Consider the following 27,286-nt stretch of genomic DNA (forward strand, 5'->3'; position numbering starts at 1 on the left):
GTATTTTCATCAGATATCGACGGACCCCCAATAAAACGGGCACCTCCTCCTCGTAAAGCAAGTCATAAAGAAAAAAACAGGGACAGGTGTGTGTAAGATTAGGCATGGTTTGTGTGCGATGAAAGGTTTATGATATGTTGTGTCTTGATACTAATCTCATTCGGCCACTGGAGAAGGAACTGGCCGAACAGGTTTGGCTTCAGCAGTGGAGTCAGCTTGCCCAGGTCACCGAGGAGTCAGCAAAGGTGTACGTGTCCTTCAGACTCGTTTTTGGCTTTAGTCATTTGGCCTATGTGAGGGCAATCACAAAATGGCTGCCGTTCACAAAATGGAACCCGAGGGTTCAGGACGGAAATTCTGATTTCAGGGTGATTTCGTCACCCGAGTATGACGAAAATGCTTGTGCATAGTATTCTAATCATTCTTGGTCTGATGATACCAAAATCGTCATGATACGACGATGTTTATAACACGGGCCCAGAATTTTCAGTACCACAGACCCTCCTTTTGCCCTTACATAGGCAATAACCTATACTCACGCTAATCTGAGTCCAGGTCTATATTCATAAAGTCATTGAGATGTTGCTGTTACATCATCCTATTACTTAGCTCGTTTCTTGATACAGGTTTCCTTACACACGATGTAGCACAGAGGCCACAAATTGCAGGAGCACACTGTACACACAGACAGAACAGGAAAAAGAATGGCTAAGATCATCCCATGACTATCAGAATCTTCCATCCCCAGGCGGATATCAGTTCCCAGAACCACCCCATCAATGACCAATCTCCTTTATCCACGTGAATAGATTCAGAGATCTTATGCAGTTTGGAGATGGCCTTGTAGACTGCCGGAGCGTTATCTGGGATGAAAACACAGCAACTTGATTGGATCACTTTACATACCCCACCTCTGTCTGCAAGTATGACGTCTAATGCGACCCTGTTCTGAAGAGTCATAAGGCGATCCCACTGGAGCTCAGCCGTCAAATTACTAAGGGCACCGTCAGTTTCAACTACAATGGATTCAACCACCCTTGTCAACTGCCTTATGTTCCTGCTGTTAACCATTGGTCCCCAAAACGGCAGAAAACCCTTTACGAAATCTCCAAATTCTTGTCCTGCAGTGTCTTCGTTGCTGATGACACCTCTAACTATCCTCGTCTTATGGTAATCTGCCACGGCCGTGTAGGTGGAAGGCAACAGGAACGAAACAAAACATGTGCCCGAGAAGTCAGGGGGCAACCATGTATAGGCTCTATCTTGGCAGATGAAATAGGTACCCTTAGCTGCTAGGAATGAAGGGGAAGTCTGAGACGCAAAAACATATGTTTCAGTGCAGATACTTTTCCCTAACTCAGCTCTGGGATTCTTGCCATTACCTTGCAGACATAGGTGACCCTGATGGGGTACAATCCAAATTGGGGAGGATCTCTTTGCTCGCTGGTTCTCACTCAGAGTAACTACATATCCTGTTACGTTCCATCTAGCGTAAGCTTGTAACTCATCTCTGGGAATCGTTCTATACGAGTCAATGTTTCTGCTCATATTTGTTATTCCCATTACCAATGCCTTGTTGCTCGAGTTACTTCTCGTGGAACGTGGGGGATATGGTGTGATGGCATATATGAATATCGTCTGAAACGCCCACAAAGAACCATTGTAACTAAATGGTAAGACCAAGTATGGGATACCCTTATCTGTTGTATGTGGCATAAGACCACACACCCAACAATTAGTTGTGTTCACTACAAATTGGTGTTGGTGTAAAAGCTGAATGAAGGAGTTATTGATAAACTCTAATCTTCTAGTGGACTCATGCTCAGGCAGAGGGTGAAAAGAATGCGAGGAAACAGTAGAAGGAGGTATGGGCAGTGTAGTGGGTGCAAAGGTCACTTGAAAAGAGAATAAAACATATCCTATTAAAAACGTCATTACACTAAACAGCATGAAAATACATATTATCAAAAATCGTTTCTTTGTCATCAATATACACATTCTGGCTTTAAAGTCCATCTGTTTGGCAGGTCTCTCCATCTCGAAAAACTCCATCCTCTCTAATTGCTGCTCGCGGTGGTAGGGTGTTCTATGCTAAGGAATGCTTCTGTCAGTCCAGGACAACTCCCTTAGACGACCAGAACTGTCGACCTAACGTCTTCAGCTGCACTCCAAAGACTTGGGCAACCACGACCCCAGCAGCTGAACCCGGATGGCGGTTCGAAAAGCAAAAATAAGAAAGTTTCTCAGATGAGAGAGCTGCACTTTCAAAAATAGAAAAAAATATTTTTTTATTTGTCCATAGTTCTCGGCCTCAAATTATAACAGCTTTTTCCAGGTACTGTCTGGTTCTGGAACAAGAGTTCAGGCTCTGTAGTGTTCAATTGAATTGACGGTGGCACAGCTTCTTGCAAAAGATTGTCACTTTCTCGTTCAGAAATTGTTCCTTTTACACATGCATCGCTAAAAGGCAGAAAGCGAGGCACAGTCTCAGTCTCAGAGTCAGCGATCCCCTCCTGGATCCACCGGACGTACGGTAGAGGCAAAGGGACCCTCTTGCAGTGTACGCCGTGGATCCAGTTCTTTTTCCCTTCCACTCGAACAGCTGATCTTGTTGAGAGAAGGACAAGGTGGGGGCCGGTCCAACGGGGCTGGTCATTCTTTGTCCGTTGGAAGTTCTTGACCAGCACCCATGATCCAGGATCGATAGGATGTCCTGGAGCTTCAGAGACCTGAGGCAGAGTATTGTGAACCTGTTGGTGTAAAACACGCAATTTAGCTGTCAATTCATACAAATAATCAAGCAGTACAGGGTGTTCGATCTCATTGAATTTTGTCGGCCTTGGCACTCCCCATATGTTGGCCGGGCGGCCGAACACAATTTCATAGGGACTAAGTCCCACTCGTGAATGCACAGTCATTCTTGTTGATAGGAGTGCTAAAGGCAGAGCGTCAAGCCATTTAAGACCAGAACTCGCTTGGATCTTGGCCAATTTCAGTATTTGTGTGCCATTATAGCACTCTACTAGTCCAGCTGATTGGGGGTGATTTGCAGCATGGAATTTTTGTTGGATACCTAGCCCTTCAGATACTTTCTTCATCACTCGACCCACAAATTCACTCCCATTATCACTTCAGACCATTCTCGGCATTCCGAACCTAGGGAAGAATTCTTTGACAAGGGCTTTAGCTGTGGATATGGCAGTGTTGTCCTTTAAGGGATATGCTTCTACCTATCTCAAAAAGGCACAAACAACAACGAGTACGTATTTCAAATTGTTGCACCTTTCCATGTGGATGAAATCTAGCTGCAAAACCTCGAACGGATATGTTGGAGGCGCAAAATGACCAGCTGGAGTTGGGGTTCCCTTACCAGGATTGTATTTCAGACACACCATGCAATTCTTGACTACATTATCTGCACACTTTGGAATTCCAGCATTTTTCCCATACTGGAGCTAACAATTTTCAAATCCCTTCCACACTGATATGAGCCATTCCATAGGCCATTGTCACCACTGCAAGCACATACGCATCAGGTAACAACCATTGCTGATGTTCTGACAATTCAACCCAACAACCATTTGCATCCAATTTACCCGTACTCTCTCTCCACACACTCAACTCTTTCTCTGAAGCTTCAGCTTGAATAGACTTCACACTCTCTATCGTATCTTCACACATTCCAACGTCACCAACCCATCTTGCAGGGCCTGCAACATACATTCGATTCATTACATCTTTTGCTGTTTCTTTTGCGATTTCGTCAGCAAATGCATTTCCACGACCAACATCATCAGTAACCTTTTTGTGTGCACTGCATTTCACAATCGCAACTTGTAACAGCAAGGTCAGTGACTCAAGAAGCTCATTCACCAACTGACCATGTTGTATCTTAGCTCCTTGCGAAGTCAGGAATCCACGTTCTTTTCACAATCGTCCAAAGGTATGAGCCACACCAAAGGCATACTGGCTGTCAGTATATATGGTCACTCTCATTCCTTTTGACAACACACATGCTCTCGTAAGTGCAATCAATTCTGCTGCTTGAGCTGAATTATGTGGGATACGTGCAGTTTCAACAATCGTATGTAAAGTCGTGACAGCATATGCCGCAGTCGTATCACCATTCGGAAGCTTGAAGCATGAACCATCCACCCATAAGGTTCTGTCACACTTCACAAGAGGAGTATCTTTTAGATCTACTCTCCCTTTCGTTTCTTCTTCTGTCCTGAGAAAACAATTGTGCCGTTCGACATCATCTGTCTCTACTGAAATCAGCAATAATGTGGCTGGATTCAACGTATTGCACCTCTTTATGTGCACATGACTCGCTAACAGTGTCAACTCGTAACCTGACAAACGAGCACTAGTTAAATGCTGTGTCTTGGTCCTGTTTAATAAAGTGTCCACCGCATGTGGAACCATTACGATCAACATATTATTCATCACTAATCCAGCAGACTGTCGAATAGAAACAGCTGCTGCCGCTGTGGCTCTCAAGCAACTCGGCAACGCCTTAGCTACCGGATCCAAAGTCGACGGAAAATACGCGCATGGAAGCTGCTTGTCTCCAAAAGACTGTGTCAGCACTGACAATGCACAACCTTCTTTCTCATGGACATACAGTGTAAAGGACTTACTGTAGTCGGGGGTACCCAACACAGGAGCCGAACACAATGCATCACGCAATTCGGAAAAACTTTCACTGACAATCTTCAGACCACGGAATGGGATTCGGTGTATCTTTATAAGTTAATGCCACCAAAGGTTTGGCCCACAAAGAAAAATTCGGTATCCATTGTCTGCAATATGATGTAATGCCCAAGAAAGCACGTATTTCTCTCTGTGTCCTTGGCACACTCAATTTTGCAATTGCCTGAATTCTTTCTGGGGTCAGTTTCCTTCCCTCCTTCGATAAGAGGTGACCTAAGAAGGTTACTTCTTGTCGACAATATTGCAATTTTGAAAGAGATACTTTGGGATGCAAATCATACAAATGACGCAACAAAGACAAGGTGGCTTGTTTACAAATCTCCTCAGTATCTGCAGCGACTAGTAAATCGTCGACGTACTGAATAAGGGTAGCGCCATCAGGAAAAACAATCGTATCAAGCTGTGTTTTTAAAGCCTGACTGTATATCGATGGACTTTCACAGTAGCCTTGAGGAGCGCGTTTGAAGCGGAAGCTTCGGCCTCCTAAACTGAAGCCAAAAATATCCCTGCTCTCCTCGGCAATCGGGATGCTGAAGAAAGCATTCTTCAAGTCAATCACCGAGAACCAAGTGGCTGAGGCTGGAATCATAGTCAATAGGGCAGTGATATCAGGGACAACAGGAAACTGTGGCACCACTATTTTATTTACCTCTCTAAGATCAATCACAAACCTGTAAACAGGTGGCTGGGAAGGGTCGGTACACTTCAAAACAGGCAGAACAGGACTATTACAAACGTTGCCTCTTGTCTCTTCAATTACATCTTTTTCGATCAGATCATAAATGATCGCTAACAACGCCTTGTCACCTTCACTAGAGATCTTGTATTGGGAAATGCGCGGCATTCTAATATTGGCTTTCAATGTCACAACATATGGCGGTATTTCCAAAAGACCCACGTCGTTAGGACCAGTAGCCCAAAGAGCATCCGGAAGAGAAGACAATTCTGTCGGAAGTGTATCCTTTGACAAATACATCGGGGAGACCACTCTCTTGCCCAGTGTAGGTTGTACTCCCGAAGGAGAACAATACAACGTCGCATATAGTCTTTTCAACAGATCCAATCCTAGAAGGTTCTCTCCACAACCTGTCGTCAGAATAAGGGGTGCTTCAAATTTATAAGATCCAACAGAAAGAGACATAGGACTAGAAATCGGGTTCCTAACCGAGCGCCAGAAAAACCTACTGAAACATTCATTTCGCCAGACAAAGGTGCACCAGGGAGTTTTGAGTGCATAATAGAACTCTTTGTAGCACCAGTATCCAACAGAAAAGGCTCTGACACACCTGATGTAATCACCTCAACATAAGGTCCACTCTGATCTACTGGAACTGAAACAACTCCCTCTTTTTGTCCATGGCTGTCCTAACAATCATTACCATTCATTTCCTCACCTTCATTATATATTTTTTTTTTTGTCCTCATCTTGCGATTATTGTTATGTTTGTGGAGTATCAGGTATCTACCTCTTTGCTTATTTCCTTCACTGCCCCTTGATCTCTCTTGATTGGGGAGTTTTGACCACTCATTGTTTCAGAGGAGTTTCCTTTACTCGACACATATCAATGCCTCTGGCTTGGATCTAGGGGAGCTAGCCAGCTTGGCTACTCGACAAGTACCGTACTTGTCCACCAGAAGACAAATCGCTTTAATCATGGGACTTAAGTTTATTTTTATTTAGGGTTTAAGAAAATTTCAAAAATATCCCAAAACTTAAATCTTTTGCTTACATTTCCTAGCTTATCGAGTTTGTTGGTTCTTATTGCCGAGTTTAGCCATTCTGCATGGGTTGGACTAGAGGCTCCTATCCATTTAATACATATTTCTCTCCTTGCGAGAACTATTAATACAAAGAGAAGATTCTCCTGCTCTTTAGTAAGACCCCCTTCATTACCTGAGTCCAAAATCCCCAAAAAAATAAGAGTTGTACTTACAGTGAGTTGTTTGGACAGGATAGTACTCAGGGTCTTACCGACTTGGTCCCAAAATTCCTTCAATTGGGGGCAATTTTTAAACATATGGATATCATCTGATTTCTCTTCCCCACATTTAGGGCATTTTTTTATTCCAGCATTTTTGAATTTGGACAGTTTTTTAGGAGTCCAATATGCCCGATGGATTGTATACAGATGATTCCTCTTCAAAGCCGCGGATTTCAAGGTTGACCAGCATTTAGCTACCGATTTTTCCCATATTAGATCCAAATCTGTTATTTCAACGTCTTTCCATATTTGAGTTTCCATGTTAACACTAACATCATTGGCCGTTATCAGAGCCCAATACCACTTTGCCACTTCTTTTGGTATTCGCGTTGTTGTGATCATGTCATCTTCCAATTTTTCATTACCCTGTATACTGGGTAGAGTTCTGGACCAACTTGATATTTCATAATATTTGAATTTGGATAGTGTGTTGTTCGACAGATCTTGAAGTTCTGACCAAGTTTTTAAATTTGGGCCATCAAGTATTTGTCCCCAGTACTTGATGTCGGCTCTTTTCAGTGCTAGTGCGAGAGTGTCTTTTAGGCATTCTGGGGTTCCGGGGGATTCCCAGATAGGAGCCCACTTACTATAATATGATATATGTAGAATGCCTCTAATTTGTGTCCACATCTTTACTGCATCTCTCAATATCTTAAGCTTTATTTTTTTGAAATATTTGGGGTGTACAAACTTAAACAATGTGTAATCCTCTGATTTTGTGATTGCTTGTAAATGGATTGAATAGTGTTCATGGTTTTTCAATAGTGGTTTGATATTTTTAAATTGAAAGGCTCGGCTATATTCCACTAGGTCTGGACTGGCCAACCCGCCCTCGTTCTTGCTCCTCCTCATCTTTTTCCATGCAATCCTTATGCCCTTTTTTGCCCAAATAAAGCTTGTTATGTCTCTTTGTGCTCGAGCTACTTCTGCTTTTCCGAACTCCATTGGTATCGTATTAAATAAAAAGGTAAACTTTGGCAGAATGGTCATTTTGATTATATTTGATCTCCCAATCAGGCTCAGTGGTAGAGAGGTCCATGTCTCAAGTAATTTCCTTACGTCCCCGGCAACTTTATTCAAATTCCTGTTTGCAATTTTTGCTATGTCGTGATTTATTAGAATTCCTAAATATCTGATTTCGTTTTTTATAACATTGTTTTGAAAAGCCGTATTTCATGTCATAATCTCTGTCTTTGTTTGATTCACTGAATATCCTGAGATTTTTCCGAATGTAGTTAAAGTTTTCTCGATATTTGCTTTAGCTTTTGGATAGTCATCAGTAAAGATCATTAAGTCATCGGCGTAGAGAGCGATTTTCTTCTCCCATATGCCATACTTAAAAGGTGTGATTCTTTTATTGTTTCTTAGTTTGTTTGCCAATGGTTCAATATATAAATTGAAAAGTAAAGGGGAGAGTGGACAACCCTTTCTCGTTCCTCTGGTTATTTTTATGTTTTCTGTTAACCTACCATTAATTAGGACCTTTGATCTTGGGTCTTTATAAATCTGATTTATCATACATGTAAAGTGGGGTCCAAAGTTGTTCTTAGTCATAACTTTCTCAAGAAAGGTCCAATTGACCCGGTCGAAAGCCTTTGCGGCATCCACAGCAAGTATAGTCAGAGGAATTTTCTCACTTATAGCAATGTCCATTGCGGTTAATAGTTATTGTGTTACTTCATGTAAGTGTCTTCCTTTAATGAAACCTTTTTGATCTTGGTGCAATAAATTTGACAGTACTTTCCCTAGTCTAGTTGCCATTATTTTAGTGAATATTTTGTAATCAGCATTCAATAATGATATTGGATGGTATGATTCACATTTGAGAGGGTTCTTACCGGGTTTCAGAATGATTGAGATTATAGCATCATTCCAGGAATCGGGTATAGTTTTCTGTTGTATTAAGATTAAATTGATTAGTTTTGTTAAATGTGGAAGTATGGCGTCTTTCAATTTCATATATAGTTCGTTTGGTATGGCATCTGGCCCTGCTGCTTTTCCTTTCTTCAAACCTTTAATCGCATCTGCCACTTCTTCTTCAAGAACTACTTTATCCAGTGTTTCTCTATCGCTTTCTGTCAGTTTTAGGAGCGCTGCATCTTCCAAGTAGGAATTAATCCTTTGATCCGAGGGATTTATATCTTCTGTATATAAATTTTTAAAAAATTTCCAGAATTCATGCTTGATGGTGATTTCATCGGAGGTAGGATTATTTTGATCGTCCGGAATGATGCTCTTCACCTTATTTTTAGCTAAGTCTGTTTTGAGCTTCCATGCCAGCCATTTTCCGCAGCTTTCACCAAACTCATGTTTCGCCAGTTTGCTGGAATCCCATTTTTTCTGTAGTCTCTCTTCCAAGATTTGATTAATTTTATCTTTTTGCATTTGTTTTTTGTTAAGAAGATCTTGTTTTTTTTTCTCTTCTTTTTCCGTGGATATAGCGATATCCAAAGCACTGATGTCTGTTTCCAAATCTGAAATCTCTCGCTTTATTTGTTTATTTTTATGAGCTCCTAAGCTCAAAAGTTTACCTCTTATGACTGCTTTATACGTGTCCCACGTTATTTGTTCTGTGGTATCTGACGCATTTAGTTCAAAGAAGGTGTTTGTTTCAGTTTCTAGATCCTTTATAACTTGTTCGTCTTCCAACAAAGCTCTTTCGACTGTGAATCTCCTTTCGGTTATATTCTCTGTAACTTGTAGATCTAGTTGTACTGCTGAGTGATCTGACAGGTGGGCTGGTAGGTGAGATACTTCTTTTACTTTCCTTGATATTTCATTACTGATCAGAAAAAAGTCAATCCTGGATTTGTGACCCAGTTTTTTATTGTGCAGAGTGAATGGGTGTGATTTTTCTCCTTTTTCTTTCCAAATATCCACCATGTTAAGATCTCTTTTATAGGTCCCAATCCATTGTCTCATTTTTTTTAGGTTGGTATGTCTACTTGGAGGTGATCTATCTAGTTTTAAATCCATTACTAGGTTAAAGTCTCCCCCCAATATTATGGGATAAGTGGATAATAGTAGCTGTGAGTATAAATTTCGCAGTGGATCAGCATCATCTAAGTTCGGACCGTAATACCCTGCAATGGTGATAGGAGAATTTCCTATTTTTGCATTTGCTATTGCCCATCTTCCTTTGCTATCTACTTCTGTACTGGTTATAATTGCTTTTAGGGACTTTTTAAAGATAATCGCTATTCCCTTAATATTGCATTGTTGTGTTGTGCAAATTAATGTGTCTACCCACCATAAGTTTTTACTTATTTGATCCCATTCTTCCTTTAATAAGTGAGTTTCTTGTAATATTATTATCTCGCTTTTCCCAGTTCTGATATATTCTAAAATTTTATTCCTCCTGCTTTTTGTCCTTAACCCATTAACATTCCAGGATAAAATTTTTACACCTCTACTTTCACACCCCATTTGTTTTGTCCGGTAGTTGTGATATTGGTTGTGATATTTTTTTACTATGCTTCACTCCCTGATATTCTGATTTCCTGAATATTCGCAGATGAGGAATTTTTTGGATTTTTTTCCCTATTTTGCTCCCCACCCTTTTTCGTGTAGTTTGATAGTTCCTAGTTTGTACTTTAAGATTACCCTCCCCGGGGAAGCCTCCATCTTCTTCTCCTTCGGTTATCTTCGTAACCTTTTTGGCTTCCCGTCCCTACCCCCGTGATTCTTATCTATGTACATTTAAAAGATGAAAAAATTGGTTGGATTATAGCTCCATTGTGTCTGTTTTTTCCTTAGTTTTTTTTTTTTTTTTACTTTAAACATTTATTTATTTATTTATTTATTTTATGTGAGCATTTAGTGTTTAATGTTTAACTCAGAGGTTCTTCTGATCGTACTTGATCTCTGATTTGTTCTATCAGGTTTTTTACCTCTTCCGGTTCTCTCAGATTTCGCATTTTATTTCTCCACATAATGCGTAGTGAGGGTGGAAATTTCATCTGCACTGTGGCACCTAGTTGTTGTAATTCAGACATCAAATTTCCCAGTTCCCATTGTCTGGTCTGAGAGGCCTTTGACATATCAGACCTTATTTTAAAGTTCCAATTGTCTTTGTTATACGTTCCTTTTTTCAGTGCCTCTCCCAAGATCCTATCCTTCAGCATATACGTTTTGAAGTTTACTAGGATCTTCCTGGGGGTTTTCCTTTCTTTGATCTTTCCATAAGGATCTCTGTGTACCCTCTGTATATCTTCGATTAAGACCTCTTTATCTTTATCTGCCCATGGGAAATGTTCCATCAAAAGTGCCACTACAAATGTTTTTACATCTTTACCCTCTTGGTTCTCCGGCACATTTAAAATCCTTATGTTATTTTTCCTGGCTTGATTTTCCAAGGATTCTAGTTTTTGATTTATGTTTTTATTCTCCAGTCTTAAGGAGTTTATTTCCTTTCTGTTTTTCTCCACCCTTTTATCCAGGCCAGTGACTTCATTTTCAACAGCCGTGACTCTGTCTGCTAAAGCGTTTAGCTTGCTGTCCAATTTCTCGCAGACCTCCTGTATTTTGTTTTGTTTCGATTCGGAAATTGAGAATTTCTCTTTCATTTCTATCCATATTTTTTCAAGAAGCTCGTCTGTATGGGTTTTTACTGGGTTCTTGTTATTTTCCATAGACCTTGGGTCATCATCTTCTTTATCTCCATCCTCTTCCGTCATGTTTATGGTGTTATTTGCTACTGCTGCAGCGAAATCAGTTCCCCCTTCCGCCATATGGACTTCTGTTCCTTCTTCTGTCCTGACTCCTTTAATTTTCCAAAGTTCTTCTAAACTCTTGTTTTCCTTCAAGTTCTTTTTCTTGGTTCGATATTTTCTCCCTTTCTTTATCTTACTTGGGCTTGAGCTCGGTTTTCCGGCTAGGAGAGGAATTGCTCGTTGCTTCTCTTTTCTTAGGGAAATAGCGTCTGTAGATTTGCTTATTTCTTCCTTCTCACTTCCCCAAGCTTCTATAGATTTTTGTGGTTGTGTGGAACTAGAAGGTTCCGAGTTCAGCTCTTGTTGCTTAATTTTAAAGTAAGACCTAAGGGAGGGAGTAACTTTTATTTTAATTTTAGATCTCTGAGTAAGCTCCAAATTGTTTTCTTCCTTCTCTGAGTTATTCTTTAGGTGGTCTCACCTTCATTATAGTAATCGTCCGTATAGTACTGAGCGGTCTTACCAGATGAACCCTGTTGCTGATCAAAACTGTTCATTGAGTTCTGTGGGGGCAAAGAACGTGTATTTTGTGGGAACGCACCGCGTCCCCTACCTCTAGGCGTTTGTTGAATACCACGACCTCTCGCACCAAACCCATTTGTGCGCTGTTACAAAACCGGACAACTACTCTTAAAATGGCCCTCTTCTTTGCAATACGCACACTGATTGGGTCCATATGGAAAACGTTGTGGAGAAGACTCGTTTCTTTGCGAGTTTCTTGAATATTGCTGATTCTGCTAATAATCGCGTTGGTTATTAGTACGGGGTGAATAGGCTTGCTGTAGAAGAACTTTACTTTTCAATTCCTTAGTCTTCTTATCCGCTTTCTCTAACTCATCTTTGTGCCTATTTTCATAGTACTGGGCAGTAGCTAAAATCTGCGCTGACGTGGAAACAGCCCAAGCACTTTCAGAATCCTTCAACTTATTACACAATTCAGGAAGCAAATTATGTACAAATTTGTCAACAAACAATCTCTGACCGCCCTCTGTAGCCATATCCTGACCACTATGGTTGACGAAGGTCTCTTAGAACCTCGTGAAAAAGTCAGACACCGTTTCATCTTTCTTCTGCTTACATGCAGACAACTTGTCCCAATTGACACGCAATTCGGGCATTAAAGTCTTCATATACGTAATAATCCTATCAGGAAGTTTAGTAATCAAATCCTCAGGCTTAGCACCGCCTACTTGCCTATTGTCGGCATCTCTAAGATTAACCCATGTATCACCCAATTCAACCGCATGATCCGTATGACGAATCTTGCTCCAAATAGGTTGTGGAACAACATTGCCAAACAACATGTCGATGTCCACCAAATTCATAATACACGAACCTACAATCTGAGTCAACTCTTTATAGTACCCTGCTGGATTTTTGCTTGGATCAGGCAAAGACTGCTTAATAGCTAAAACTTCAGCACATTTCCAGGGAACATGCATCCAGACACGCTGAAAATGAGCCGGTACAGCTGGCGGATTATTACCTGCACCAGCAACCACTGCTTCTTTCCACACCGGAGGAACCTCTCTCATTGGATATTGTCGTGCCTTTCTCCTTTCGGCAACTGACTACGTGACTGTCTACGCTCAGTAACAGGGGACATACCCAATTGTCCCAACAAAGGAGAAAAGAAACCAGTAACTGCAGTAGTCATTCGTTGTCTAGCAGAAGGAGAAGGTGAAAGAATAAGAGAAGACGGAACAATAGCAGAAGAATCCGAAATTGGAATGGAGGGAGAATTATAGATAGGCATAGAATTAACAGACGAAGAGGGAGGCAAAGGTGGCGGCCCCTGAGGAGGCTGCGCCAAAGGAATAGTAGCCAACGGAAAAGGAGCTGGCTGTGGTGGAATCACAGGTGGCACAACAACGGGGTGTTGTGCAACCACAGCTGGTGGCTGTGGTGCCGTAGCATTTTGTGCATAAGGGGGTGGCGAACTCAAGAGATGCGACATTAAAGGATCTTTCTCAAGATCTTTCTTTTCTTCCTGTTCTTTACGCGGCAAAACTGGGTAGCATCTATCTACCGCTAACTTCTTCACCCTAAGCATCTGTTCGCTTTCTTGTTCTTCCTCATTATCCCTAAACGCAACAGCAGCTTGTACCATTGACATACCTCGATCTCGTTTATTTTTCTTCGCTAATTTAATTTCTCTCTGTTTGGCTTCTTTGCGCCATATGAGAAAAGAGTCAAACATTGCCGGCCGGGCTTTCTTCTTAAAAAGTTTAACCTCCAGATTATCCAAAATCTCGGTGTCAAAACTACCATATTGGGGCCATTTTAAAACACCATCTTTCCTGGTGTATCGGATCCATACTTCATTATATGCAATGGGGCCTATGCCATGTTTCACATAAAGGTCATAGGTTGGAGTTCCAATCGGACGAACCGGACACGAGTCCTCCAATCGGGAATCACTATTACAACCAAGACAAAACAGATTTCCAAGTCTGCTAAGACCAGGCATCTTCGCTCTCTGGTCTAGCTTTAAACTTCAAAGGATTATCGAATACGATAGTCTCGTGAATACACGAGTCCCTTGGCTTTGGTACTTGCAAGTTCCAAATTAAAGCGATTCCAAGGGCATACCCATACTTAGAACCAAACTAAGGACTGGGAGACGCTCTACTCATACTTAACTGAGGTATCGATGATGTCACCAGAAGACTCGTCTAACGTTTCGCTCTACCAATCATCAAGGGTCCAAAACAGGGCGATAGTCAGAGCAGCAGTCCTTCGTAGCCGTCGGGAAGCGGGGAACCTCGCAGCAAAGACTTTCGGACCACGTCGACATACAGGGGTCGATGCAGTGGCGGCCTTCCTCCAGAATTTTCACACGAAGCTCCTCACGAACCTCTGGCTTGGACCGGTACCGCTGAAATCGCACCATGTTGGGCGCCAACTGAAGTACCGGGTTTTTAAGAACCCAGCGGTGCCAGGGAACACACCCAAAGACTTCGAGTCCTTCCTGTTTCAGACTACAGAAACCCAGAGTCTTCTTGGTGAAGTCAAAGATCATATTTATTGGCTGCAGCCAGTAACAGGTATCCTAGAAGTACAACACAGTGTATATTCTCAGGAGACTGCTCAATCTTACAAAGCCAGCCTTCTCTTTTATACAAAATATTATGCTTTAGACAAACATTCCTTATTTTACAGTTGACAATTCACATATTTTCACTACAAAGAAAAAGCAGAGTCATGATGACAAGCCCATATTTTAGTTTGTCCAGCCCACAATCGATTACCCGGCAAGGCCCAGTATTTTCATCAGATATCGACGGACCCCCAATAAAAGGGGCACCTCCTCCTCGTAAAGCAAGTCATAAAGAAAAAAACAGGGACAGGTGTGTGTAAGATTAGGCATGGTTTGTGTGCGATGAAAGGTTTATGATATGTTGTGTCTTGATACTAATCTCATTCGGCCACTGGAGAAGGAACTGGCCGAACAGGTTTGGCTTCAGCAGTGGAGTCAGCTTGCCCAGGTCACCGAGGAGTCAGCAAAGGTGTACGTGTCCTTCAGACTCGTTTTTGGCTTTAGTCATTTGGCCTATGTGAGGGCAATCACAAAATGGCTGCCGTTCACAAAATGGAACCCGAGGGTTCAGGACGGAAATTCTGATTTCAGGGTGATTTTGTCACCCGAGTATGACGAAAATGCTTGTGCATAGTATTCTAATCATTCTCGGTCTGATGATACCAAAATCGTCATGATACGACGATGTTTATAACACGGGTCCAGAATTTTCAGTACCACATGATGGGCCACCTCGAAAAATATCAATCATAGCTATGACATACTTGGTAGGTGACCCAACAGGTTCCATAATAACTATTGCTACTGTATGCCAAAGTTATTTTGGGAATAATTGGTTCAAACATGTTTGGTCTTAAAGTTTTAAGAGATTTGTCTGAATTGGTGCATACTATGCAGTTCCTCACCAACCTCTCCGCATCCATATCGATACCTGGCCACCAATACCATTTCTTGACTCTTTGCTAGTTTTTTACCACTCCATAATATCCATCATGTCAGAGAGCCAAAATCTCGTTTCTGAGGGACAAGGAGGAATAGCCCTATCTTCTCTGAAAATAGTATCATTGTTAACTGACAACTCCTCCTTAATCTCCCAAAAACTTCTCATCTGGTCTTTCAAACTGGATTTTTTAGGCCAACCCTTTCTGATCAACTTGATGATTAGTTGTACTTCTTTGTCATGAAAATCTTTTTTTCTCCAAATATCCTCACACACCCTAGGAACTCCTTGGCCGTGTACAAGTGCCACACTCAAATCGTCCTACTCATTATCCCCACACTTCTGCATTTCAATAGGCATACAAGAAAGAACATTTGCTAATACGCTACTTTTCCCAGGAACGCAGACCATGCTGTAAATGAAATCCTTGGGGTACGCCGCAGATGACTTCGGTGGCCTCTGACTTGTACGGTGGTAGGCGGACTCTCTGTGTCCTTCCGTCGAGGAAGGAGATGATCCATTCTAGTGCCTTCTCCTGGATCCCGACGTTGTTGAGGCGCTGCACTAGGGTGCGGTGGCAGACAGTGTCGAAAGCCGCGGATAGGTCTAGGAGGATGAGGGCCGCTGTTTCTCCGTTGTCCATCAGGGCTCGAATGTCATCGGTGGCAGCGATGAGGGCGGTCTCAGTGCTGTGGTTGGCCCGGAAGCCAGACTGCGAGGAGTCGAGGGATCCATTCGTCTCGAGGAAGGCGGCCAGCTGCTTGTTGACGGTCTTCTCGATGACCTTGGCTGGAAACGGGAGCAGCGAGATGGGGCGGTAGTTCTTGAGTTCGGTTGGGTCCGCTGTTGGTTTCTTAAGAAGAGCGCTGAGTTCGGCGTGCTTCCAGCTCTCCGGGAAGGTGGCGGTGTCGAAGGAGGTGTTGATGATGTCCCGCAGGTGGGATGCGATGACAGTGTCGGCTTTGTTGAAGATGTGGTGAGGGCAGGGGTCGGTCGGAGATCCGGAGTGGATGGAGTTCATCATGCGGACGGTGTCTTCGGTGCTGATCGGGGTCCAGGCGCGGAGGGTGGTGGTGGGGGGCATTGGTTCGGTCGTGGCGTTCGTTGGTTGGGTGCTGAAGCTGTTGTGTATGTCCGCGATCTTGTTGTGGAAGTAGGAGGCGAGGGAGTTGCAGAGTTCTTGCGATGGGGTGATGTCGTTGTTTCCGGCGTTGGGGTTGGAGAGCTCTTTCACGATGTTGAAGAGTTCCTTGCTGTTGTGTGCGTTGTTGTCCAGCCGGTCCCTGAATGCAGTTTTCTTGGTGGCGCGGATCAGTTGGTGGTGCTTCCGGGTGGCGAGCTTGAAGGCGGTCATGTTGTCCGGTGTTGGCTCCCTTCTCCAGGCTTTCTCGAGGGCTCGGCAGTTCTTCTTGGAGCTCTTGAGTTCGTCGGTGAACCATGGGGCCTTTTTGCTGCCGGGTCTGTTGGGCGGGGTCTTCAGTGGGGCGAGTTCGTCCGCGCAGTTGCTGATCCACTTCGTGAGGTTGTCGGCGGCCTGGCTGGGGTTCGCTGAGCTGGCGGGAGGGTGCTGGCTCAGGGAGACGGCGAGCTGGTCGGCTGTGATCTTGTTCCAGCTTCTACGGGCAACCTGTTGCTGGTGGTGGTGGATCGTCGTTCTTCTGAAGGTGAAGTGGACGCAGCTGTGGTCCGTCCAGTGGAGTCCTGTGGCATGGCTGAAGGCGATGTCTTTGCTGGACGAGAAGACGGCGTCGAGTGTGTGTCTGGCGAGGTGGGTGGGAGTGGTCACCAGCTGCTTGAGTCCGAGGTTGGCGAGGTTGTCGAGCAGGGTGGTGGTGTTGCGGTCGTTGTTGTTCTCCAGGTGGAAGTTGATGTCCCCCAGGAGGATGTAGTCAGCGGAGGGGAGGGCATGCGGGCTGACGAAGTCGGCGATGTTCTCGCTGAATTGTGTGCGTGGTCCCGGGGGTTGGTAGATCAGGGTGCCTCTGAGGGTGGTCTTCGGGTCGGTGTGGATCTGGAAGTGTAGGTGTTCGGCGGTAGTCAGGATGTCGTCGGTGTTGGTCGTGATGCGGATGGTGTCCCTGTGGATGATGGCGATGCCTCCTCCAGTCTGGTTGACGCGGTCTCTCAGGGTGATCTTGTATCCGTCCGGGATGGCGATGGCGATGTCGGGCGCTGAAGAGGCGTTCATCCATGTTTCCGTGAGGAAGGCAACGTCTGGAGCTGTGGTGTCGAGGAGGTTCCAGAGTTCGATGGCGTGTCTGTGGACGGAGCGGGTGTTGAGCAGGATGCACTTGAGGTGGTTGCTGCTGGTGGTCGGCTTGGCGGGTGCTGGTGCGAGGCAGGTCCGGATGCAGGTGAACTTGCAGGTGTGGCAGCTGAAGGGCCCGTGGGTGCGTCTCGGGGTGGCTCGGTAGCATCCCGGGACTCGGCCGTCGTTGAGTGCGTTGAGGGTGGCGGTGTCGTACGTCCGGCGGGTGGGCTGGGGTCTGCGGGGGACAGGGGTCCTGGCGCTGGGCGTGGTCCGGTCGCGGACGGGCGCAGAAGGGCTTACCTTTGGCGCGCCTTCGGCGCACAATCGGCGCGCCCGCTGCGCGTTCGCACGGTCGCCATATATGGCGAAGTGCGAGGGAGGGCGGGGCAGCTGTAAGGCGGGAGCGGGGAGGGTACAGAAGAGAAAGTGGGCGTGGCCAGCGGCGGTGGCGGGAAGCGGGGAGCGGGTAGGGGGGAGACGGGGGGGGGGGGGGCGAGAGTCAGGCGACACAACAAGCCAACAGTTACAAAAAGACAAAAACAATATAAACGATACAATGAGCAAAATAGCTCTTCAGGTACAGGGGGATACAGCAAATTCGGCACAGGGTACAGGGGGATACAGCAAATACGGCAGCAGGACAGGCGATCCCAGCGAGACCACGCCGCTCGGAGAAAGGGGGCGTGGTCACACGGAGGCGGCCGGGACAGCGAGGCAGGCAGGCGGGGAGCGCACGCAGCAGCTGGTGGCCGTGCGGCGCGGGAGGTGTCCTAAACTAGGGAGGGAGGTGTTGTGGCTTTAGTAATATGCTTAGTGAGAAATTAAATGTTATAAACTAGTAGTATTGTCCACACTTCACAGAATGGAGAGGGACTAGTTCACTGTATCGTTGTATACCATGGAATAATCTTTAACCATATAGGTAATGCTACAAAGAATATGGTTGTCACAAAGATTGTCACTTAAAACAAAATGCCACAAGTAAATTCCAAAGTATAAATAAATATTCTTTTTTTTTTTACTTGGAGAGTGGTATCCGCTTTGGCATTAAAGATTGTAATCGTTTGGAGGTATTTCAAGTTGTACTACTCAAAACTGGACGATGGGTTGAACTGGATTCAAATTGTAACAGGACATGCGGAGAAACTTCCTGTTGCTCGCGTTGAAACTGACGCGTTGAAATGAATTCAAGAAACTTCCTGTTGCTCGCGTTGAAACTAATGCGTTGAAATAAATTCAAAGATGGCGCCCATACGGCGTGTTATGACGTCAAAACGTCTGCACGTAATCCTAATGCAAGCTGGGAATTACATCAGCACTGCACAGCTGAAGATGCTGTGCGCATCGTGTTCAGAGGCTGAATGCTCAGTGTGAAGAATGCTGGGCGCACACTTTAGTAAGCGGTAAACTTTTCAAAAGATGCATGAACGAGGAAATGCTAAGATCCTCATAAATTCAGCACAAACAATTTGAAGGCTTACCAGGTGAGAGGAAAAGTCTTCTGTGGATGTTCAGCAAAAGTTGAAAACCCAAAAACGAACGAAAGACAGGATTCCGATTTCCAAAACAAACGAGAAGGCAGAAATTCTTGAAAACTGGTTACCGCAGGATCTAGGTGTTCCTTAAAATTTGTCACCAAATTTGCAGAGTAGGGTAACGCAGGAACGATGCAAACTAAGGGGCATATTATCAAGGCTATAAAAGCCAAGAAAGCGGAGATAAAATTATCTCCCTATTTCCTAGCTGTCGCTAACACCAGTTAGCGACAGCTAGTAGGATATAGCGACCATCTTGGGCCCCACTTTGCATGTCAGAGAAATTTATCACTAATGACATGCAAAGTGGGTGTGCCAAGATGTTAGCGACTGGAAACAGTTGCTAACATCGCTATCTTCTATTACCAACTTTTGGAGATATTCGCGCTAAGCGCGAATATCTCCAAAAGCTAACACCTGCCCTGAGCAGTTCTTAGCCATGTTATCCAATGGGAGGTGGATAACATGGCTAAGAGCATTAGCTCAGTAATGCCTGAATATCGCTGACATTTCAGCGATACTCATGCATTGCGGCCGATTTTTATCGTATTTGCGATAAACCTTGGTAATACCAAGGTTTATCTGCGAAAAAAATCGCCGCAGGTCAGCGATATTTTTTTGTCTCTAACCAAGCAATAGCGATAATTATCGCTATTGCTTGGTAATATGCCCCAAACTTCATTATTTACAGGAAAAGGAACGCCATAACATCCAGAGGATGGCTAACCTTCCTTCCACTCTAACTGCTCCAGCTGCACTGTCTAAGACTCCAGAATGCGCAGAGGAGAAGATGGAAGGAAAGGAAGGTTTCACAAATCAACAATGATGCACGCGAGGTCACGTGCTATAGTAACAAAGTAAAGCATTAGAGCATTAGGACACAACACAGATGTTTTGCAATCATATATTTGACTGCATTTTTAATTGGGGGTACCATAACTGCTACATTTAAATAATTTTAGACATAGTTAAACAATGCCAATTTAATAGAATGATTGTGAAAAATTCTTGTGTTGGGAAGTTGGGGGGGGGGGGGGGGGGTAGGCGATGGTCTTTTTATTTTTTTATTTGTTACTTACACATGGGAGTCTCAGCCTTAAATAGTTTGAAGATCACTTGGTTAAGGGGCTAAGACGGGTTTTGGATCCCTGGCCTTATTATTATTGTCAAATTAAGCACCAGCGAAGGGTCCTAAGCGTCCTTGCTGCCCACTTCAGCCCGGGCCGCAGGTGGCTGCAGAGACTTCCATCAAGTCGAGTTTCCACCCATTATTCACGCGCCTTAAGAAGCCTCTTCGCAGAAAGAAGCTCGAGACCCTGTGATGTCACAGACGCATTTCCTGGGTTACCGCCGGCAGCTTGAAGCCGAGGCGCGGGCCGCCGTTCCAATGCTCCCTGCAGAACCCCCACGGCTCGGGCTGCCAGCGAGGGGAACCGTGGACCTCCGCTTCGATCGGCGCCCGCCGCTGTAGGCCAGGCACCTCGCACTAATATTGGACGGCGCCATGAGCAGGCGGGACAGACAAGCCGAGAGCGCCACCTGCAGTGTTCCCACGGAAGCAGTCCAGCCCGCCTCTAAAACGCGGGAACGACAGGCCGAGAGCGCCACCTGCAGTGTTCCCACGGAAGCAGCCCTGCCCGCCTCTAAAACACGGGATCGACGAGCCGAGAGCGGCACCTGCAGACTTCCTACAGAAGCAGTTCGGCCCTTCTGTAAAACACGGGATCGACGAGCCGAGAGCGCCACCTGCAGTCTTCACAGGGAAGCAGTTCGGTCCGCCTGTAGAGCACTGCAAGCACCTTTCGGCTCGGTGAGATGCATTTGCCAGATCTGCATATGCGGGTGAGTAGTGCACGCGGGATGCTAATGTATTTTGGCTTTAAGGTTTGGAACGGGCGACTGTCAGACTACTAGAATGGCTTGCACTCATGCTTTTCCGTAGCACAACCCCGAGCACGCTCTCAGAGGCGTACACCAGGGCAGGTGATGGAAAGCTGAGGGATTACATTTACAATCTGATTATATTATTATGGCGTCTGTGCTAATATATCAGTTATAGTCTACGACCAGGGAACGGCGTATTTGGCTGTTAAGACAGCCCGCAAACATTGAAATCTGTCTCACGAAGCAAAAAGCAGAATTGTGAGTTCGAGACTGTTCAACATGTTCTTCTGATAAAGAGTCCATCGCTTTAATGACAATGTTGCCCTATTTACATAACTTGTTCTTTATTGTGTAGTCATGGATTTAGCTCTCTCCACACCGAGTTATCGCATCAGTAATGTTGCCATTTGTTAAGTGGACCCACAGGATGTGTTTCTGTATTCAGAGGTGGAGGGGTACCACCGATTATCGCCTTTGTAAATTGTTGGTTTTATATTTGATAAAGATAGTCATATAATCCTATATAGTTTCCTTAGGGATATGCTTCTTTTGTCTCAGTTTACAGTACTTTGAACTATTTACAACGTCCCTAATTGACACAGGCAAATGCTGTTTTACATTGTTTGGCGTAACTATTAGCAGTAAAATTGATTCTGAGGAAAATGAGATATAATACTGCGACAAGGTTGCAAATGCACATTATCTGAAGGCCTAGCAAACTTTAAAACAACACGAACATCTGACTTTTAAATGGCCAGTGATGCTCGTCCTGGGTAGGGTGACCAGGCGTCCCGGATTTGACCGGACAGTCGGGTGTCCGGCTGATTTCAGGAAATGAACCTCATGTCCCGGTTTTTAGAAAGGGTCTGTTGAAAACGGTGAGAGTATCTTTTAATGTTTTTCAAATCAGGGATACTTCGCTCCTGCTATAAGAAAGCAATTTAACTAACAGGCATGCTACTGGCTCTAAAAATGGCATTTAATGTATGTTCTTACTGCCTCTTCTTTAATTCTCTGCTAAGGAGTACTGTCATTCTGTTGTAGGAAAATTGTGGTCCTATTTTTGGGAAAGGTCCCGGTTTTTGGCTTTAAAATTCTAGTCACCCTAGTCCTGGGGCTTGTTCTTAAGAAACGTCTACAAGCCCTATCTTCGCTGTGTTCATTATCCATCCATGTTTCAGGCCTAAAAGAAGGTTCTGTTTTCTTGTCCAATGCTGTCTCCTAGGGTAAAAAGCATCCACTGAAGCTGAAAACTGTAAGGGGAAACCTGATCTCTCCAGTCTTTCCCTGACAGTGCAGATACATCATCATCGGAGTTTTGGCCGACTTATGAAGAGTGTGTCTTTCTCCTTGGGTTGAAATGGTTTCTTCTCTTTTGAACACAAAATACTCATCATTTTCGGAGGCAATTTGCAAAATGCAGTGGCCCACGCAGAAACTGCTTTAGCTTGTAGTCTTGCGGTTCCTGGTTGACTGCGGGCCAAATGATGTCATGCCCACAAATCATCTTCCTTCCACTTCTGTTCGACGTTTGCCCCCAGTCAGTGTCTGATGGCTGCACGCTGGCCGTGCTTAGGCTTTGACATCAGTTCTCAAGTCAAGTGGCTTGTGTTCGTATCAGTGGACACGTACTTGGAAAGGCTCCAGGTGCATTGGATGTAAATGCTTTACAGCCCCGCCGTATTTAAAAAAATAAAAAATAATAATAAAGTTGGTATTTATCATGAAATTTTACCTGCTCCCAAAAAAGTATATGATATAAAATATGCGTATGCAGTGCCTAATTTGTAATAAAATAACTCCAAAACCCAAAAGATTTTTTGGGAGCCACTACTGGGATTTTAGGGCTGTCTAGTCTTTGTTTCACCTCAAGTGTCTTTCTTCCCCCACCACACAATTCCTACCTCCTTATCTTGCAAGACTTTTTAATCCCTGATTTCTCCCTTTGTTACTGGTTTTCTTTCCCTTCCTCCGTCTAGCTCAGTTTTCTGCTTATTTGTTATTATGTATTAAAATCTGATAACGTGAAAAATATGTCCTGGTCTCCAAAAATAAGTGCTGTACACAACACTTTAAAGTATCCAAAAAGTGCTGAGTTGCTTGTGTTCCAGTTCAAGGAGGACCTGGCCTGGCAGTTCAGGCTGTATATGTTCCCACTGGTGCAGGGTCAAGACTGATTTGCATATGGCTTGGTCCAAGCTGAGGTGGTACAGTGTGTAAAATAAAAATGGATTGCGATGTGGCCCGAGTAATTAACCCTCTCAATGCTCATGACGGAATGGTTCCGTCATGAGCATCGGTACCCCTGTGCTCATGATGGAACCATTCCGCCATTAGGACAGGTGCACGAAATCCCTCTGCTGCAGAGAGCAGAGGGATTTCTATTACTCCCCAATGACCTCGGGAGCTGTGGAAGAGCTTCCCGAGTCCTCCCCGCAATTTTTGTGAATTGACGATCAGCGCGCACGTCGCACTGACGTAATTTCACAGAAACTGAAAAAGGCTCAATTCAGTTTCTCTTTCTACGTGCTCTGGGGGCTATATTAGCCCCCTGAGCAAGTAGAAAGACGGTAGAGGTATCATTTTGAAGTTTGCAGAGGATTCTGGGTAGGAAAACTGTGGGGGACCGACGCAAGCCATACATCGCTGGACTCCCCCAGGTGTCCAGTTTTCAGAAATGTTTGGGTTTGGTAGTTTCCCAAGTTGGCCACCGAACCTGGGGAAAAAACCCAGGTGACCCCCCTTGCAAAACCAGGTTGTTTTGTGATAGGTCATTTTGATGTTGCCTCAATAGGTTTTGGACCCTTGCCTGTCACGGGTACTTGACCCACTCACACGAGTGAGGTATCATTTTTATCGGGAGACCTGGGGGAACGCTGGGTGGGAGGAAATTTGTGGATCCACGTAGATTCCAGTACTTTTCACCACAGAAATATGAGGAACATGTGTTTTTTTTTGACGTTTTGTTAGGTTTGCAAGGGATTCTGGGTAACAGAACCTGGTGAGAGGCAGTCAAGTCACCTGGATTCCCCTGGGTGTCTAGTTTTCAAACATGTATAGGTTTGGTAGGTTTCCCAAGGTGTCGGCAGAGCTAGGGTTAAAAAACTACAGCTAGGCACTTTGCCAAAAAAGGGTCATTTTTCACTGTGAAATTGTGGTGTGTCCACGTTGCATTTTGCGCCGTTTCTCGTCGCGGCCACTAGGCCTACCCCCACAAGTGAGGTACCATTTTTCTCTGAAGACTTTGGGGAATGCGGGATGGGTGGAAATGTGTGAATCCACGCATATTCCATAAGTTTCCACCAAAGAAATTTGAGGAAAATGTGTTTTTAAAAACAATTTGTTAGGTTTGCTAGGGATTCTGGGTAACAGAACCTGGTGTGAGCCAGTCAAATCACCCTATCCGGAATTTCCCTGGGTGTCTAGTTTGCTAGGTTTCCCTAGGTGCCGGCAGAGCTAGGGTTCAAAAACGACAGCTAGGTACTTTGCCAAAAAAGGGTCATTTTTCGCTGTGAAATTTTGGGGTGTCCATGTTGCGTTTTGTGCCATTTCCTGTGGCGGGCACTAGACCAACCCATGCAAATCAGGTACCATTTTTCTTATAAGACTTTGGGGAATGTGGGGATTGTGAACATTTGTGGATTCACGCAGATTCCAGAACTTTCCACCACAGAAATGTGAGAAAAATGTGTGGAAAAATTTCTTTTTTTAGGTTTGCACAGGATTCTGGGTAACAGAACCTAGTGAGTGCTAGTCAAGTCACATTCCCTAAAAGCTGGGAAAATGGTGATTTCACCCCCACAAACCCTTTTTTGATACCATTTGTAGGGAAAAACCCAGACGCTTTCATTTGCAACACTTTATTCCCACTTATCCCCAAAAACCCAACATTTAGCTATATTTTGGCTAATTTCTGGGTCCCCTCAGGGAAATCCACAAAACCTGGGTACCTTTAGAATCCCAAGGACGTTGGGGAAAAAAGGACGCAAATTTGCGATGGACACCTTATGTGGCTAAAAAGTTAAAGGGGCCTAAGCGCGAACCAAATAGCCAAAAAAAGGCACAGCACAGGGGGGGAAAGGCCTAGCAGCCAAGGGGTTAACAGTGGCTGAGATTAATTCAAGCATTCCATCCATTATTTTTTTTGGTATACTTTAGTGTGTCATCCTAAATGGGATTAGTATGCCCAGGCGTGGGTCCCTTGTACACTTTGTCACTGGAACCACAATATACATGGCTGATGAGCACTAACTAGGGGGGAAACTGGTCCTGGGTTGCTTGTGTTTCAGTTCAGGGAGGACCTGGCCTGGTAATGTGGGCTGGACTGTTCCCACTGGAGCAGGGTCAAGACTGATTTGCCTACGACTGGTTCCAAAAATAAAGATGGAGTGGGATGTGTCTCCAAGTAAGTTATAATAATAATAACAGTCTTTATTCAGCATATAAATAATACCATAAAAGATACTTATATTTTTATAAAATAAACCATCAGGTACACAAAAAAATCTCTCGAAAGGTTACCACATACCAAACAAAGATAATGTATGTACACTTTCGTTATCCCCCTATCTCACATATTATCATATATCATCCATTCCAATCCATTCTGATTATAATATAAAAGTATTATTTGTAATAATCCGCTACAACGTATACAGCAGCAAGCCATAGTGCAAAGACGCAAACATTTCTCTAGGGTTCACATCCCCTTTATATTTCTTAACTTTGAAGTAGCTCTTAAGAAATTAGAAATACAGAAAAGCGTAAAAACACCTGATGACAATTTTAAAAACAACAAGGCTACACATGCTTGTCTAAAACTTGATATTTTTAAAAGGCCCTTCAGATACATTTTTCTAGGATATGTATAAAACTGGCAGAGTAGGACGAAGTGTAGGGTATCCTGTGGAGACCTATTGTTGCAGCCACAGGGTCCTTTATCTTCTATGTTCAATGTAAAACCCTCAGGAACGGCCAATAAATAACGAAATAAGTTTAATCTAAAATGCATGAATAAAAATTTGTTGTGTGAGCTGGTTGTAAACAATAAGTAAGGTTCCATTCCATGTGTTGATTTCACTTATACATATTCTCTCACCGTGGGCTTGGAGAGTTGTATAGCCTCCCGATGCCCCATAGCATACTTAAAATGCAGGTCTTTAATGAGTGCCTTATCCTGGGTTCTCGAATTATCAGGGTTTAGGAAGAGTTTAGGAGAGTCCTTCACATATTTTTTTTTTTAAAAAACGTTTTTATTAAAGAAATAAAGCAATATTCATACATCAATCTTGGCATGACATAAATACAGATCATAGTATTGTGCATATACATATTCACTCCTTGAGTTGCCGAGGCCCATCTCCAAGCTGTTTTAGTCCATAGCCCCTCCCCTTCTCTTGCGTGGTGGACAAAGCGTTTAAAACAAAACCATTCAGCTACTCTCATCTGAGTCGTAATTCTCCGGGAGCGGTGGCTCGCAAATGTCACCTCTGTAGGAGTTCCAGCTCCCCGATTCTCTTTCCCACTTTTTGGGACATTCCCGGTATATAAAAACAGACTTCTCCGCAACCATTGCTAGGTCCATGTCAGCACAACCCTGGGTTAGGGTAGGACTGCCCCCGGATCCCCATCGCTGCACAATGTTTCGCTTCACCACTGTTACTCCCAGGGTCACCCATCCCTGCGCCGCTGTATTTAAATCTGTTGGTCCCCAAATATTTAGTAAGCAATACTTTGGTTCCGGCAATACCGTGATTCCCATAACCTGGGAGAGTGTCCTCATTACTGCCATCCAGTACCTTCCTATTGCGGGGCAGGTCCACATAGTAGGGAAAAAGGTCCCCGGTTCCCCACACCCTCTCAAACACTGCTGTGTGTCTGCCCTTCCAATTTTATGCAATAGCACCCTTGTGTAGTATGTGCGGTGCAGAATTTTGAGTTGCACCAGGCGTAGCCTTGACGGAATCGCCGCTTCTTTCAAGGAGGCGAGTGCCTCTCACCAATCCGCCTCTTCAATGTCTCCTACATCCTTTTCCCATGCCGCCTTGACTGTTCCCGTAGGGTCAGGTCTGTTGTTGATAATTTTTTTATACGTCATTGAGATCGCCTTTTTTTGGAGGTGATCGGTCAAGAGCCTATCCTCTAACGGCGAGTACTCCTCTGGGGTCGCGCCTGGCAGCAGGACTGATTTCAGGGCATGCCTAATCTGTATATAGCAAAATCGCTCCGT

At 44.3% G+C, this 27,286-nt stretch overlaps 1 protein-coding gene across 1 annotated transcript in view; it reads left to right on the forward strand.

Annotated features, from left to right (window-relative positions):
• The first annotated feature begins 20,677 nt into the window (after positions 1–20,677).
• SAXO1 (stabilizer of axonemal microtubules 1) overlaps positions 20,678–27,286 on the forward strand; it is a 239,651-nt gene continuing 233,042 nt past the window's right edge. The window contains exon 1 of the mRNA XM_086963614.1: positions 20,678–21,015. Within this exon, the coding sequence (XP_086819740.1) occupies positions 20,678–21,015 (338 nt within the window). The remainder of the gene's footprint in view (positions 21,016–27,286) is intronic.

Source organism: Lissotriton vulgaris, chromosome 3_1 (genome assembly GCF_964263255.1).
Source record: "Lissotriton vulgaris chromosome 3_1, aLisVul1.2, whole genome shotgun sequence".
NCBI classification, from domain to species: domain Eukaryota; kingdom Metazoa; phylum Chordata; class Amphibia; order Caudata; family Salamandridae; genus Lissotriton; species Lissotriton vulgaris.